The sequence below is a fragment of the Ixodes scapularis genome, unplaced genomic scaffold, assembly GCF_016920785.2.
Source record: "Ixodes scapularis isolate PalLabHiFi unplaced genomic scaffold, ASM1692078v2 PGA_scaffold3__209_contigs__length_174095766, whole genome shotgun sequence".
Taxonomy (NCBI): Eukaryota; Metazoa; Arthropoda; class Arachnida; order Ixodida; family Ixodidae; genus Ixodes; species Ixodes scapularis.
In genome coordinates this window covers 57,280,839-57,298,566 of record NW_024609868.1, presented here as the reverse complement: position 1 = coordinate 57,298,566, position 17,728 = coordinate 57,280,839, and the positions used below count along the sequence as shown (strand labels likewise).

Below are 17,728 nucleotides of genomic sequence, written 5' to 3'. Positions count from 1 at the left end.
GCATAAAACCGCGCTCACACTCCTCACTTACCGTAACAAAAGACAAGGTGCGCGCTGCAGCTGATGACGACAGAATTATCTGCGGTCTCACCTCTAACATCGTTCGAGTCACGTTTCTCTCGTACGTATGTCTGCTTAGAACAACAGACAGTTTTCGTACCACAGATGTGGCACGTCCGTCATGCGAGGACGCCTCCCATCTGCAGACTGTCTTTTGTATGATCTATTAGCTGGTTCCGCGGCTTAAAGGCCGGCCCGCAAGCAGAGAGAAGGAACCCGACCCTCACTTTCCTTCTCGCCACTGTGAAAGGGGGAAATCGCCTCTCGTTTCCACCTCGCCATTTTCCGATTTTTTAATTTTTTTTTTTTTTACCGGCTGCCTGTTTTTTTTTTGTTTTTTTTTTTCTTCTTCTTTTTGACAAGTTTGGGGTGGAGGAAATGAAAGCTTCAAGGATTTGAAAAGATTAACCAGAAGCCAGCCGACACACCTGCGACAAGGAGCTGAACCAACCGAGTAGCTGTTTTGAGCGAGCTTGGAACTTGCTCTTCCCAACGAGTTGCATTGGCTCTTTTTTAGCATTGGTTTGGACGACGATTCTTGCTGGTGTGAGAACACAAATACCTTGTTCTGCTCAAAGAAGTAGTCATTGAAGTATCAATTTTAATATAAATATCTCATTTGGCATCTTTCGTTGTTTAGGCGGATTCATGGCGACACCGGGAAGTACGAGCGGCGTTTTCTGTATATCAGGGATGGCGCTCCATAGACCAGTGGTTCTGAATCATTATGGTTCGTAAACCGGCAGAGGTGACGGGGGATCCCATCCGTAGTGGGTCTAGCACTTTTCGGTGTAGAGCGTTCTGCTGTAGGGCATTTCGGTGCGGACTTTTTGGTGCACAGACATTTCAGTGTACAGACTTTTTGCTGCAAAGACTTTTCGGTGTGGGAGATTTCGGTGCGCGGATATTTTGGTGCACGGATATTTTGATGCATGGACATTCGACGCCATGGTTTCCTCGCCGGTATCTCTTCTCCAACGTACGCAGACGCGCTTCACATCGTGTTTGCGCGTTCAGTTGATAGAGATAGTGTCCTCTATAAGGTTTTGGCTTTATTATTGGTCCTGCGTGTAGGAAAGGACCCAAACAGCAAGACGTTTGAAGTTGTTTGTGTACTCAGAACAATTTTGAATATCTTCAAATGCGCCTCCTCTGCGTAACCGCATAGCTCCGATTGTTAATAATAAATTGTGATGACCTCACACGACAAAAAAACAACAACAATGTAATTATCATTTGTAACTCATTACGGAATAAAGTACGCGTGTGCGGGTACAAAATAAGTGTAATCAAATCAAATATCGATTTGAATCAAGTAAACAAGCCGAATTTGGTGAATGCTAAATCTATTTTATTTGGTATCAAATGTTTGCTCATTCTCGTATGAAAAAAAAAAGTGACCACAGATCATACACAGCGTATGATCTGTGGTCAACGTCTCCTTCCATGCCGTAATGATGTCGCCGGACGTAAAGAACTGCCTTACAATCGTGCTCATACAGGCCGATTTTGTTTCTTAACGACTAGACATTTGTTCTTAAAAAAGACGTCAGTGTTACGCAATTGCGGTTTGTGTCTTATCTCTAGTCATCAAAAACACCAAATCTTTCATTTTTAAAGAGATGTAGTGCACGTGAAGTGGTTCACGGCGTCCTAAAAAGCCTAATTTAGACGCGAATCGTGTTACCGCAATGTTTTCGGCCGCCGCACTCCTCTCCCCTTCTACAGTGGCGTTGTCACAGCGATGCGCATGATTTGTAGCTTTGGCTTCATGGCGTTGGGCTGTGCAACGCGGAGATGGAGGCCCCACAAAATCAGAACTATATTTTCGCGCCCAAATTAGGAGGACGCCGTATCAGGACGCCGTATAATAGTGTGCGCGCGTTACATCTTTTTAAGAATGGACGGTTTGGTGGCTTGCGGATATGGCCAACAACACGATGCCGTTTTCTTTTCCGATTAAATGGTTAATTAGCGAATTTTAGGCAATCGGTTGGTTTTAGTTGCGTTCTTTCTTGAATCTAATCCTCGCCTGGCCGTATAGCTCAGATCCACAAAACGTTAATTTGCACGTTTTTTCTAATATCTAGTGGGTGAAAAATGATAAACAAAAAAACAACAACATTGTATATAAAATACTGACATAAATAAAGCGTGGGGCACGCGTCTTGTATGCATCTCTTGTTTTACTTTTTTTCCGGCCTATAAAAACAAATCCCGGGACATTCGAAATTGAGTTTATGATGGGGCGGGCGCTTTATCACGGGGTATTTTGAAATGTTTCATAAGCCTCATTACTAGTCAGAAGGAAGCCACGCGAGCCGTATCACTTTGCGAACAGCTAATTCTGGTGTTTCTCAAGAAGCTCTAGAACTTTCTCATTGATATTTAGATTCTTAATACATTTAAAAAAGTTTGGTACTTAGTCCTAAACATTTAATTTATTAGGCATAATTAAAAATACTGCAACTCTCGCAAGACGTCTGCCCAAAACATAGAGTTGGTTTTATTGGCGTAAAGTGTCTGCGCTCTAATTTCGCGTTACAAAGATTTGTAAGCGTCTTTAAATTTTATGCTTGGTCTTTAAAGATTCGTGAAAAGCATTTGCGACCTTATCTGTCAAGCCGCGTAAGCGGACAGCGCGGCCTCCTCGGCAAGTTGTTCCCTCATCGAAGACGACAATGAATAAAAGGTACAATCAAAATCTTAATGCCTGAAGAACGCGCAAGTTTAAAATAATTCTAAGTGTGCCAGTGTATTTTATCTCTACTATATTCAAATTTCAACACTCGTCGTAGGCAGCTCGGAAGGGAGCACTGCATGCACTCTTGGCGCAAACCAGTGCCCAGTCAACGGTCCTACACTCAAACACGCATCACCACCCGACCTGTATGAAAAATAAATAATTTCCAGTATTTTTGGTAAAAAAGGCGAATTTTCTACTGAGCGTGATATTTTGTGGAGCCAAAAGTCCTGTAGCCGAGATCGGTAGTTCATAGCTTCAGGAAGACGAAGAACGACGGATGCATTATTTCCCACGGAAGTACTGTTTTGACATTGAATTCCACATAAAATTGTATTTGCACGAATTGTTTTTTTTTTTTTTTTTTTAGATGATCGCTGGCCTTCGCCCACCACGACAGAGCCCCGAACAATTATGATGCAAGGGCTGCAGAGGCTATCTGGGCATTCCATTTCTTGATCACCGGACAAATGGGAATAGAAGAGAATAAAAACTTCGTAATACCTGCTGTCTTTTAATAAATGGCATAATATGCTACTATTGCTAGTTGCACTATATTTACGCGAAGAAAATTGTGATTTTGAGGTTCAATCTCCCTGTTCCCGTTCTCTTTGTTGATACGCAAGACATTTGTCGGCTGTCGAGTTTTCAGTTACATTTGTTGACAGAAACTAAATGCACGTTTGACAACGAAGAATTTTTTTTTTTTCAAAAATTGAAGATACATGAAATATACCATAAACCGTTTCACTTTTTATGGAAGTTTGTTTTTACTCTTATTAGTAGCTTCAACGAGGCGGCCGTTACTCTAGAAAACACCTGTAGTACGAACCTATATATTATGCCCCAGAAATGATCAGACTGCGTCCCTCTGACTGCAATATATTTGACTTGTAATTACTCGTAATTATTACTTTGTACAAAAAAAAAACACAATAGAGATACAATTACTCTTCAGTGTGCCGTTTTTAGAACGACCAATTTTCAACTCTCTGTGTAGAGCTCAAAGTTCAGATAAAAATACCCCTCTTTTTTCCTTCTGCTATGAAGTTCAAGTTCCGTCCACTCGAGATAAATATGCGCTGTTGTAGCGTATGTGGCCGCATGCGGAAGTATCTGAATGTAAAAGAACTCGTTGTTTGGTCGTTGGTGTTGACTATCTGAGTGCGTTTTAGAGCTGCAGAAAACAAGTAAAAAAAGAAAGAAGAAAAGCGAGCCAGCCCGAACCCTTCCGAGCTCATATCCAGCCTGCCTAACTAATCCCTGATGTTTGGGATTGAAGCAGAGAACCTTGAAGGGTTACAGAGATTTTGTCGGGGGCCCGGTAAGCCCATTAGCACTCGTGCGAGAAGGCCGGAAAAAGCGAGGAGGAAAATGGAGGAGGAAAGGGGAGGAGGAAAAAAAGAAAAGAGGGGGAATCTTCTGCCACGCTGAAGAAAATTTTGAGCGCCCGCCTTTAAGGCACTCGCTAAATCTCCCCTGCGACACCAGGCGCAATTCTTAAAGAAAGTTTGGATTTAGTCCTTAGAAGCATCTATACAATTAATTTGGGCTGTCCACTGTACCAGTCTCCTCGAGTTGCAATTATCGATTTGATTCAACTTGGGGTTAACAAAACACCCTCAAATCCCTTCCTTTTTTTTTTTTTTTTTGTCGGTGTGGCACGTACTTTGATGAAGAATAGCTTAAACGGGCGGTATCACTGGCAGGTTTCCACGTTTCTCTCGGGTGGCCGTCGAACACAGAAGTCATCCGCTATACTCCGTTCATCCCTAAGCTGACACTTCGGTAGAAGCTACGTCCTCGTTGGACCAGTCGTACGTGTCCCCTTCGCCACGTGTTCCCTCCCCTCGCGCACACCGGCGCGCAAAGAGCCGGGTCACGAGATGAAAGGGAGGCGGCCGATTGGTCTGGCGGGCACGTAGCTCCCAACGCATTCAGACGACGTGCGCGCTATATTGTTGTAGAACTAAGTTTATTAAAAGCACGTCGACATGAGCCGGAGGTATTTCTCTGTCTGACTCCTCTTTAGGCTACGTGACAGGAAAGCGTTCCTGGTCACCTTCTGTTTTGCCAACAGGTACAAGGTGTCAAAAAAAAAAAAAGTTACACATTAAAGTGGCTTGCAAAAAAAAAGAAAAAAGAACCTTGCGGATTTTGTACTAATTTTTTTCGACAATCCCTTTAACTAGTGACATTTTTGTGCTAAAATTTAAAGTCGGAACTCCGAATACAAAGAAAATAAGAAAATAAAAAGTAATTTTTTCAGCGGCGGAGCGGCAGCTGTCGGGGAGGCACTGAACGACGGCGAACGACGGCCAAGTTTCTTTGCCTTATCCAGAGATGGCGCTGCAGGTTACTGAACGTAAAGCCACTAGACGCCGAGCGAAAAAGCGCGCTTTTATCCGAGTCTTTGGTTCCCCGGGATATTAATAAAAATGAAGTTGTTTGGGTTTTCGTAAAAGTTTCACAGTGCAGAAAGTGTCACGCCATAAATATTAATAAATAAAACCGCCCAAGGCTGCTCCAGAAATGACGTACCTTCGTCTGCGACGGTTCTTGTTTCGTGCATCGTCTGCTTTCGCAGTTAGACGTTTGAATAAGACACGAGAGGCAGCCAGGAGTGCGCCCGCAAAAGCAGCGATTTGGTGGTTCTGAAAAGGGCCGCTCAAATCTGAACTACGGTCTTTGTAGTTGTGGTCAAATGCCTCATTCACACTCTAATCAGCTTCCAGTGACCAGTGTTAATAAGGCATTCGGCCGTAACTACGAAGACCATGGTTCAGATTTGAGCGGCTCTTTTCAGAACCACCAAATCGCTGCTTTTTCGGGAACACTCCTGGCAGCCTCTCGTGTCTCATTCAAACGTCAAACTGCGAAAGCAGACGATGCACGAAACAAGAACCGTCGCAGACGAAGGTACGTCATTTCGGGAGCAGCATTGGGTGGTTTTATTTATTAATATTTATGGCGTGACACTTTCTGCTTTGTGAAACTTCACTGAAAACCCAAACAACTTTATTTTGGCAGATATCCCCCGGAATCAAAAACTCGGATAAAGCGCGCTTTTTCGCTCGTCGCCCAGTGGTTTTGCGTCCAGCAATCTGCAGCGCCATCTCTGGATAAGGCAAAGAAACATAGCCGTCGTTCAGTGTCTCCCCGACAGCTGCCGCTGCGTCGTTGAAAGAATCACTTTTTTTTTTTTTTTGTTCTCGGAGTTCTGATTTGAGATTTTAGCACAACAATGTGACCAGTTAAAGACATTTTTGAGAAATGTTGCTACAAGATCGGCCAAGTGTATATATATATATATATAAGTGTCACAAAAAAAAAAGACATTGCACGCTAAAATGGTTCGCAAAATTAAAAAAAAAAAAATATATATATATATATTTTTTTTTTTTTAAATTTTTTGAAATATATATATATATATATATATATATTATTTTTTTTTTTTAATTTTGCGAACCATTTTAGCGTGCAATGTTTTTTTGGTTTTTTTTTTTGTGACACTTTGCATAAAATAATCTTCAAACTGAGAAGCTCACCAGGAGTTGCATTGCAGGGCTGTGTTCTTCCCTGAGGATTTGGTCATTGTAGGACCTTTAACGAGGCCGTAAATGTTGTAATGGCGTATTGAACGCTGCTTGAGAGGCCATAATTACCTTTGCCGTTTTAGTTGATGCGGGATTGGAACTCATTAGCAATTTGTTGCTGAGCTCCCGATTGCCTTCACGCTATTTGTTTCAATTTTTTAGTATGTACCAATTAGCCCCAATTAATACCTTTTTTCCCTTTTCCACACCACTTCTTTTAAGAGTTCGGCGTTTGGTTGAAAATCTGTTCTCATAAACACCCGTGCTCCTGTTTTTCCGCGCACCTATGTTTTTGGCAGAAGAAAGTGACGTCATTCAGCCGCTTCCGAACACTTTATGAGGCGACTCGCACCTAACTAGCTTTGTAATTTAAGGCAAATGACTGCAAACGATCCCTAGACATCATCCTAATAAGGTGAAGCTCCGAAACCGCGTATTTGCAAGAAAGAAAAAAAAATAAAAAAGCCCTGTTTGAATTTTCCGCGCTAATGAATGACGTAGCTGTCAAAATCATCCGCTCCTTGCATTTTGTTCCTAGTTCTTGCTTTGCTGGCGTGCCATGTGTTCATCCTATCTGTGTAGACGACTCGTCGCTTTTTAGTTCGAGTCAACGTTTTTGAGCAGTGTTCTGTTTTGTTGGTCTAAAATGCGAAGAGGTAGAGCAGTGTACGACGTGTAGCAAATTTCGATAAGCAACGCGAAAGGCGACGTCGCGTAGGTGCTGCTGGAGGCCACAGCACCGCGAAATTTGAATGCACCCTAAAATTAACGAGGTTGCGTGAAGTGAAAGGCCATGAAGTGACCAACGCCTCGTCACTAACACTTCCGGGTTCTGATTTGTTTTTATATTTCAAAATCAGTGGAGTTGTCCATTGGTAATTTTTATAAAAACGTGTATTTAATGAATGTGTTACAAGTGTTACAGAAATGCAGCTTCGGAATCCTCTATATTTCCGACTAAAGTTTTTGCCTTATGCGTCATCGCAAAAACAAAGTGAGGTGAGCTTGTAGAGGGATGGCGAACACAGATTTCAAACAAGCGTGTTTGCGCTCCAATTTTTAAATTTTTTTTTCGTGATGCAATATTTTTAGGTTATATTGCGCTGTCTTAAGACACCTGAGACAATAAAACAGTATTGATGTTGAGGTAGTCACCGGTATTTTAAAAGGCTTTTTAACGTCCGAGGTTTCGGACAAATCTTTTGTTGCTCCGGGCAACGGCTTGCTCAGACAATCGAACTAGCCGCATGGCACAATATGTCACTAATGTTGAGCTCTGTAACAGGGAGTTGTCATTGCTGGGAGACCTTTAGTGTTTTACATTAGGAGTATTTGACATCATTTACTTAAGCATATGAGAATCTGTATGCTTGTCATCTCTGCCAGATCCCGAACACGAGAGCACGACAGAGAAGCAAAACTCCACATCGCCGGCGTCGGAGCAGCGGTTGGAGCGGACAGACGTTCCCACCTCTTGGACGAACCACCCTTCCCTGGAGACCAAAGTGATGACCACCACGGAATCGGAAGATTCGACACAGCAGGACTGCACTCAGCAGGAGTACGACTTCATGAAAGAGAACTTGCTGCTCTACAACAACGCCAAAATGACAGACAGCAAGAAGACAGGTGAGAATGGTGTTATTTGGTAAATGACCCCTATTTTCCGTTTCACCTTATGACGTACCGCGAAGGGCGCCGTGGGCTCCCGGAGCCAATCCATTACTCGGAGCTTGTCACGTGACTTTTCCACGTGTCTCTGCCCAGCTAAAGGGTCACGTGACACTTTCCGAGGTATAGATTGTCTTCAGTGGCTCGGGGCGTCCGTTGCGGTACTTCGTAAAGTGAAACGGAGTGTTAGTTTCTTGTATTCGTGGTTCCGCTTAAGCCTTTTTTAGAAAGCGACTCTTTAATTCTTGTGTATTCTTTTTTTTTATAATTAAGAGTAAGGTGCGGGTACACAGGTATCGGTTTTCTTCAGCGGTTAAACCTAATTTTACCTCTTTGCAAATGAATTTTTTATAAGCTTATATTTTCTTCTCTCGCAATTAATAAAAATTACACAATTGTAATGTTGTATCCTTGTATGTACACACCTCCCCTATCCTTACACCGCTCCATGCAAATGTTCAATTGCTGAAATCAGTGCTTTAGGTCATCAAGTGAGAAGCCCTTTATGAGCTCCGTCGTTTTTGCCTTCACAGCATCAATAAAGCCAAATATTGTTCCTTTCAACCCATACTTGATCTTGGGGAATAGGAAAAAAAGCAGATGGGGTCAGGTCAAGTGTAAACGGCGGATGCTCCAACACGGTGATGCAGTGCTGAGCCAGGAACGACATTGCCTGAAAGGTGAAGCAACAATTCACGGATCCTTCATCAAGACCGCGCGACAGCACACCAAGCCTCTCCAGTCATGTCATTCCCTGCACGGCGTTGCATCACCGTGTTGGGGCACCCGCCGTTCTCAACTGACATGACCCCGTCTGATTTTTTTCCTATTCTCTGAAATCAAGTTTGGGTTAAAAGGAACGAGGTTTGATTCTGTTGATGCTGTGAAGGACAAAACGATGGAGCTTATAAAGGGCTTATCACTTGATTACCTACAGCACTGCTTTCAGCTATGGAACATTTGCACGGAGCGGTGTAGGGACAAGGGAGGGGAGTACATACAAGGAGACACCATTATAATTGGGTAATTTTTATAATAATATCTTAAAGACGAGTTTCGTCATTTAATAGCTACACCGCTTGAAAGAACGACACTCCAAATGTCTAATTGTGCTGGTATGCACATGGAATAATTTATAAATAAAAGTTCTGGACGACGGTGTGTCTGACAGATGGCTCCACTAAGTGTCCTCGTGAAATAGCTTGAGAGACGTGAGACACGGAAAGCCTTGCTGAAGTGCTCGGGAAGCAAGGCCACAAAACTCAATGCCGTGTCAAGAAAATGACGCCGCGTTCGCTTAAAAAAAGAATTGAAGCTCAACGTTCCTGCCCTTGAGCACAACACACTTGAGCAGGTGCTGTTGATAACACACAAAGATTTTGAGGGAGGCAAAGGCTTTTCGGCACGCTTTCTAATTCGCATAACGCCAAACAAATACATTACTGATTCAGGAATAAGAAAACAGCAAGAGCCACAACATGTTAAGCCATCACAGACAACCCACACAAAAAAAACAAAAAAAAAACGTTGTTGTCAGGCTGTCAGCAGCGACATCTCCGTTGTACGGATCTAAGGTTTAAGTGCCGGACGTTTTACTAATTCTTAATTTCACTGTTTTTACCTACAATACACCACTTGGTTAACAACGATTCACGATATGGATCACAAACTTAAAGGTTTTCTTCAGATTAATACCCGAAAGGATATATGGCGATGTATGACACCATCTGTGAGTGTAGCAGGATATAAAAATAAAACACTCCTTTCATGCCCAGGTTGTTTCAGAAACCATCATTACAAAATTTGTAGGTAACAACTATGTCCCATTTATAGACACCTCTGTGAAAAGTATAATTGCGCTGCGTTGAGTGGCTTATTTTTTTTTATTTATAAAGCATTTTTATTGTCGAAAAACGCTTGCAGTCACTCATAAAATGTTCCCCTTCTCCTCTTTGAATGTACTTTTTTTATTGATCAAAAACGATTGTTGCGTTGCTATTTTATTTCTTAAATAAGAGTGTTGCGCAACTGCAAAGTCAGGTTGTTTTATGCTCGTCGGTGGGCCTCTTCGCCAAAGCGCAGTTGCGTACTGTGGAGGAATACTGATCTTGGGCTTGCAAGCTGTGTTAATGCTGCCTAGATAGCGAGGCATTTTCTTCATTATATGTCTCAATAAAACCCGAGACACTGTTTGGACACAAGTACTGCGTCGTCGTTCGGCTGGGACAGGTGTTCAACGTTCAGGTGGAACACGTGTCCTGTCGGCACACTGACTCTGTCTCAGCCAAACACGGACTCAGCACTGATGTCAGGCACGTAGCCAGAGGGGGGGGGGGGGGGGGGGGGGGGGGCACGGGGCCCGCCTCTCCCCCCCCCCCTGAAATCTCCCCTTTTGCTGGGACCTCCTTTCCCCCCTCCCCCTCATACAGCATTCTGTCATGGGCGCCCCCCCCCCCCCCCCACCCCCCGAAACAAAATCCTGGCTACGTGCCCGACTGATGTCAAAGCTGTGCTTCGCATTTCATCAAAATAGAAGACGGGGAATGTTTAGTGCATAGGCATTGCTAGTTACGTGGTGTCGACGGTGGTATAATAACTTTCCGCAGTTTTACTGCATGGAGTAGCTTGCAGTAGCCCATTCACAATACAGTACATACAATACATTCTTGCAGTAGCCCATTCACAATACACTTTGCTGCGTTTTAAGCGGTTCTTTTGTCAGAAACGGGTGGAGATGTTTTTAAAACTAGTAAATTCGTGCCTCTGCGCAAGTAACATATTTCTTTCAAAAACCAATGAAATACTATGGCCACTGAGCAAATATGTTGGATACCTTATGTGATTAGTGTGCTCTTTTCCTGTTAACGTTCATGCATTGTTAAAGAAACAAACAGGACTGTGAATTACCGCTAAGGCAAGAGCTTCATGGAGGAGTTTCCAGCAATTCTAAATTTGTTGGTCAATGACTCACAAATGGTTAAAAAGTGCAAATGGACAACGGACACAAAGGAAGACACAGCGCTGTGTTTGCGTCCTCCTTCCTGTCTGTTGTCCTGTTGCGCTTTTTAAACACTATAAATCACCAACTTGGCTAACACTTCACCCTCGTCAGACTAAAAAAAATTCGTATATAAAGTTACAAATAAAACGCTATTTTTTTCTTTCTAAAATGTCTCCTAATTGCTTCTCTAAAATTGATTCCAGGTAATGAATACCTCGTGAGCATCATGTTTTCACACTATGATCACAACCACAATGGACTGCTGGAGGCTGAAGAGCTGTGGAAAGCTGGTGAAGAAGACCGGCTGGGTCAGCTCTCTACCGTCTGCATCCTGGCCGACATGCTGCTCTTTGACGACACCAACCACGACGGCCGTCTTAACATCAACGAGTTCTATCTTGCCTTTAGTAAGTTATACAGTAAGTGTGTGCAACTGGGTTTCCTCTTTTCCACCTCATTCGTTTGCCCTTAGAAACTTCTCTGAAACGTTTTGCACTGTCAACAGCTTTGTGAAACTGAAAAGAGAGACATGCACATATCGGAATGTAAAGGTTTTTTTTAGATTTTTGTTTTAGTTTGTCTTCAAATCATCATATGGTGATGTCACTGCATCAGAATTTTTAATGAGGTAGTACACCGTTATCGGCGATACTAATCTTTATACATTTTGGACGATGCGCATGGAAAACTAGTTATTGTATCCGAGCGAATTGGGACGCTACCATTGTGGTTAGGGTTCTACGCTTTGGCTGGGTATGAAACAAAATAATTCAAACATATTGGCGAATTTCAGGAACTTCCTGAATACAAGATGATTCTTTTGTTCGGCAACCTGAAGAGCACATTAGAAATTAATCATCACGCAGTCCGCATGGTTCTGTTTTAACCTTGAGATTCCCGTTGGCAATACATAGAATGCTCGCACAGACATGGCCTGATGTAAAATACATTTTTTTGTCTGTCTCATTTATAGGTGTCTCAGTTGTGTCACTGGATAAGTCACTAGAAGTCAATCATGTGACGGCTCGTGTGGGTGACAATGTGGAAATCAAGTGTGATGTTACGGGAACTCCTCCTCCTCCTATTGTTTGGCGACGAAACAACATGGACTTGTCATCCCTTAGTGAAGACGAAATCAAGGTATTTACGAAATTTGAGTCCATTGAATTGGTTCAGTAGGAAAATAAAAGAAAATGAAGTCCGGCGCATTGCAAAAGCATGAAGTCAGATGTTCTAAAAAAAATTGAAAAAGCGTTTAGCTCATTTATGAAGCTTGCAAGTCATTAATCAATGAATCTGAATTGGTATGTATCTATATTCATAATTATTAGCCATATATTTTGTGTAGAAAGCTTACAATACAAGCTGCTAAATTGGAAACCACACACCAACAGTAGCTAGCATTCCCTGCTTATCAGCCAATTGCCAGGGATTGTTTTAGATTACATAAAAATCTGGAATTAACACAACAAACCATTGTGTGCTTTAGTCATCAGTTCGTGGTTAGGACTGTCATAACTTTTTACTACAAGCTGACAGCTGTCTTGCTCAGGTTTTGCTCATTTTGTCTGCAAAGGTCACTGGTAGGTGTTTTGGTTACACAGGGGCTCATATTTCTATTTTGCACAAAAGCTAAACACTTTTCAAATGAGCCTTTTTACCATATTTTTTATAATGCATATAACGTATCATTCATCTATCACAGGCTGTCCCACATAACTTGCACCAAACTTTACAAAAAGCTGAGCGCTCTGCGAGTGTGAAACCAACTGTATGTTATTACAAAACGTCTAGCGAAAGTGCACATTTGCTTAGTGTGCTTAGTTAATTAGTTGTTCTAAGTTGAAGATTTACTAACTAGCTATGTTTAATTATTCGTTTAAGAACCGATGTATGTATGAACTGGAAAGTCGTAGAGCGCATTGAGAAACGCCCAATTAAAGTGTTTCCTACATAATACGCTTTGCACGCTTCTTTTTATTAGCCTGAAAACAAAGCCCAAGAAATATAAGTAAGATCACGCGACCACGCGCCCGTGCGTCGCGCTTGTAGCGCTCTCAGATGTGCTCAGAAGGAAGGAAGTCTACCTTATCACAGCACGCTGTCTGAGACAGGTTTCGTGTTAGAGTAGTCCCCGCAGATAAGCGCGAGCACCTGCGGCTGCAGTGCCCTGTCTCGTTTCTCAATGCGCTCTACAACTTTCAAATTCACACCTCCGCTCTTAAACAAATAATTTAAAACAATTACCTAATTAGTCCTAATTAACTCATTAACTAGGCGCACTGAAAATAAATTCTGCACTTTCCCAAAACGCTTCCTAACAACTTGCAGTTGGTTTCACTGTTGCAGAGCCTTCCGTTTATTTGTGAGGTTTGGTGCAAGTTATCTGGGACACCATATAGATATATATATTTTTCTTAATGACGCTTTTTAAGTTTGTGTTTACCAAATAACACTAATTGGAATGACATAAGTATACTAGAAAGTAAAATAATGTTATACACAAAACTTGAAGTGTAGTCGAGATTGAAATGAACAATACTAGTTTGATCTTAGTTTAAAATAGAGGACCATTTCAGTAATGTCATCATCACATTGAATTTTCAGTCGCACGATGATATTTATAATAAAAATACCTTAATTAGACATATTTTATTTGTCGCAAATGGTGTTACATCATTAATACACTGAAAAGTCACCTCTAGTTCTTAAAAATCTATTAAGAAGACTCACTGTGATGAGATGGCTGCGCCATTTGCGCTAAAATATGCCAAAGTACTTGCCCTACAAGATCATGCTACATTTCACTAAAATGAGAGAAATTTGCATCAATATTGCAGCAAAAGTGACTTTCAATTTATCAATACTAAAATCAAAAGGTTTTAGTACCGCTACACCAAAAGACAGTACTGAAGGTTTATGTGAAATTTAAAAGTTCCGATTTTCCTGTCAAGTAACACACAATTATAATGGGACTTCATAATGTACACTGACAGTACGGGGAAGTTTCACCATTTTTCTTATTTATGATTTATTCGCGTAACATTGCCTCGTTGAGCGCACTTCTCAACGTGCACAAGTGCGCTGCAGAGAAGTTAGACCCGCGGAGTGGCCATTTTGCGTATCTCACTTTGCCGCAGTACAGCCGCGTGCTCAGGGGAAAGTTACTCCTCCAGAAGAGGGATGTTGCACGCATATATATGCCTCAGGTATTTGAGGAAAAAATGGTTGAAATTGGCGAATGCTGATATGAGGAGTCTACCTTGAAAATTGTTTTCAATACTAGAGCTGCATTTAGTATCTCTCTCTCTCTCTCTCTCTCTCTCTCTCTCTCTCTCTATATATATATATATATATATATATATATATATATATATATATATATATTTATATATATATATATATAGGATGTCTTTCCTATGACGAAAAAATGTTCAAAACGAAAATAACATTGGTAATAAAGACATAATTACTTCAAAATTATGTTATTGACTATAGCACAAGCATAAAGAAACAATTAGTTTCTTAATTAACTATAATTTTGTGACTTACTTCTAGCTGCATATTTCAACTGAAGATTTGCAACCGTCATTTACATAAGCCAAGTAGGTTGTTAAATATTATAAGAAAAAATTTCTTCGAGTTATCATGTGGAGAATGTTGGTGGCTGCGGCAGCACGAAAGCGAAACTAAGACGGAAAAAAGTGCAGAGCGCCCAAAGTACGCAGCCCCCGAAAGCGGAGCAGTGTGACAAACTGGTCCGACTTTACCTTCCTTACATTCCTCTCTCGTGGCAAACTAAACGCACTTATTTTTTTTTTTTACTTTTCCACAAGAGTAGAAAAGTAGAGAGAATACTGCCTTTTAACGGTGGAACTTTCTTTGGCTAGTTGTTTGGCATTTCGTGAAGCCTCGATAAAAGCGGTGCCGCGAGGCTCGACAATAATTGGTTGGGTCCGCACGCTGATTGATCAACAGGGTGGTCATGTGACCTGAGGGGCAAGCGAGGAGGAGTGAGGTAGGCGAGAAGGAGCTCTAGCACCGGCGCGCACTGAGGGAGAGGAGCTTGAGAGTGTAGGAGGCTCTGGAAGATGGCATGTTTATCAGCCCGATTAGCGGTAACATCATTTCGTTCTCGGAATAACTATCAAATGTACACATGGTGCACTATAAGAAACATCTGATGAAGAGTGCCGTGAACGCAAGCATCTGGCGGTTGGAAACTCAGAGTACGGCTAAATATTTGCGATGCTAGAACGTTTCACGTATGCCAGATAACTGCCTAGAAATTTTCCAAAAATGTTTAGTTGAAAAGGCCGACATATGAATCTTAACATACTGGAACAAAGGAAAATAAAAATGAAACCTAAATTTTGCTGCAAACGTTCATTTAGCTGCTCTATAATTGGCCATTGACTGGTTCAAACGATGTTCTAAACTTGCTAAGAAGGATCACCTGTCTCTGTGTTTCAGGTCTTTGTTGATGGATCTCTTTACCTCACAAATGTACAGCTGGTTCACTCCGGAAACTACACATGCCATGCACAGAGGAATCATGATGTCATTCAAACCCACATTTTGCATGTTCAAAGTAAGTTGATCTTTTTATCGTATATATATATGGATTTTTTTATTCTTACACATTTGTTTAAAAAGAAAACCGTGGAAGCTACACTAATGCGGGTTGTGCAGGTGAGTTATACGGCCAGCGGACATTATGTGGGTGGCTAATCTTTGCGATAACTCGGCTAATTAATTGAAGTTTGTTAATTAACTTTTTAATTACTGAACATAGCCATATGGTTCCAAATAGAAACTTGCTGAGTATCATTGAAAACCACTAAATCAACTATTTTTAGATTTATATAACGCCGGGGCAGCATTTTACGGCGTTCTGTAAAAACGCTTCATTTGGACGCGTTTCTAGATTTTGGTTTCTTATCAGAGCGCATCTTTGCACCCGCGGTCCTGCTCCCCGGTGGTCGCGACGCGAAGCCACCCCCTCGCCTCCCTTGTAGAGTGGAGCGAATTAGGGCGCACGTGTGTTGCGCGCCTCAGCCACTGGGGAGCAGGACCGCGGGCGCGGTGTTGCGCTCCGATAAGAAATCAGAATCGTTCATCATGCAATGATGAACGATTTCAGTCTTGCATGTATCACTTGTTACGAGGTATCAGATACTGTATCACCCTCTTTTTCATCCTAGCGATGCCCGAGGTGCGTGTCATTCCTAAGCTGCAGTCTCGTGCCCCTGGTGAACTGGCGGAAATGGAATGCCATGTGACTGGTGTTCCTACTCCGAGAGTTACCTGGCTCAAGAATGATGAAGGCTTAAAAATTGCAACTGACAAGTACACTATTGTGGGTAAGTACCAAATATATGCACACACCAAAATGCATTCAAATGGGTGCAGTTTTGTAGGCACATCAAGAAGTATATGTCAGTGACTGTGCTCCTAAGAAGCAGAACTGTCCTGATACATCAAAGCTGTTAATGACTGTTTGCATGGTCGTTCTTAAACTCATACTTTTATAATGTTAAATGGCAACCTCGCCTCTATAATCCACTGCAATGCCTTAAAACCAATGCCTGTAGTATACATTAACTTCATAAAGGGTAGATGGCACAACAAACTCGAAATATCTTTAACCTTATACTCCTGAGCCTAATGTTGTTTACAACGGTAGCTTCAGAATGTACAATGGGCCGCTATGTTAAATATTTTGATTCCCAGGTACAGCAAAAGTTTTCTTACATGTGAACATTACATAGCGGTTTGGAAAAAAATATGACCTCTTATTTAATTTGAGGAAACTAAGCTTCAAACGAATAGGTGTGTATCCGCAGTAAAGCTTTGGTTTAGTTAAAACTTTCCTGTGTTGCATAAGAGAATGTATCAAGAAGTGATAAATGGAGGCAATTATTACCTGCTCACAATATAATATGGTGTTTTCCTGTTGTGTGCAGTTTTATCTTGCAAAATGAGGTAAATGTCTTTAATAGGATAAAATATTCTATCTATTTCTGACACTGACAACAACTCTATATAAATATACGCAGGTACAGTGGCAAAATGCTGCAATTTGAACATTCAAGCATTAATATTTATGTGAATGAATGTTAGTGTAGCCACCAGGTTTGTGATATACCTAGGTATAAGTAACTGGAAAAAGGTATCTAGATAGTTTTGTTGTACCTGAGGTTCAAACCTAGGTACTTTCATTTCTTGGTATCTGTATCTGTATCTTAGGTACATTTTCCAGTAACTTGTAACTAAGTGAAGTTACTTTTTACATATAATTTTTATTCACATCGTCAAAATGGTAGGAACTATAAATCTTAAAGTGTTAACACACTACTACGTGCCATGATTAACTTTGAGTTGGGTACGACCTGTGAGGCACTGACTTGATCGATTGACTTTTAGGGAACAAAGCCCCGCCCATAATGTTTCATAGAACGACACTTCAGCGAATGGCGGTGTTCCTTGCATTGAACGATGGATTAGCAATGCCGTTCCAGCGACACCAATTTATCGAATTGCTTCGGAACTCTGTTTAGGGAAAATAGCGACCTGCTTCCTTCATCTCAAACCGGAATCGACTTCATTGCATGTTTGAAGCTCCTCTGACAGCTATACAAGGGAGGAGATAACTTG

At 41.6% G+C, this 17,728-nt stretch overlaps 1 protein-coding gene across 2 annotated transcripts in view; it reads left to right on the top strand.

Moving 5' to 3' along the window:
- Nucleotides 1-17,728, top strand: part of LOC8052150 (follistatin-related protein 5) — a 380,338-nt gene that overhangs the window by 344,777 nt on the left and 17,833 nt on the right. The window contains exons 5-9 of one of the 2 annotated variants that reach the window (XM_042292459.1): nt 7,786-8,028; nt 11,275-11,478; nt 12,045-12,211; nt 15,545-15,662; nt 16,276-16,434. In XM_042292459.1, coding sequence (XP_042148393.1) covers nt 7,786-8,028; nt 11,275-11,478; nt 12,045-12,211; nt 15,545-15,662; nt 16,276-16,434 — 891 coding nt within the window. Of the gene's footprint in view, nt 1-7,785; nt 8,029-11,274; nt 11,491-12,044; nt 12,212-15,544; nt 15,663-16,275; nt 16,435-17,728 lie in introns of both variants that reach the window. The other variant, XM_042292458.1, reaches the window with a different exon arrangement.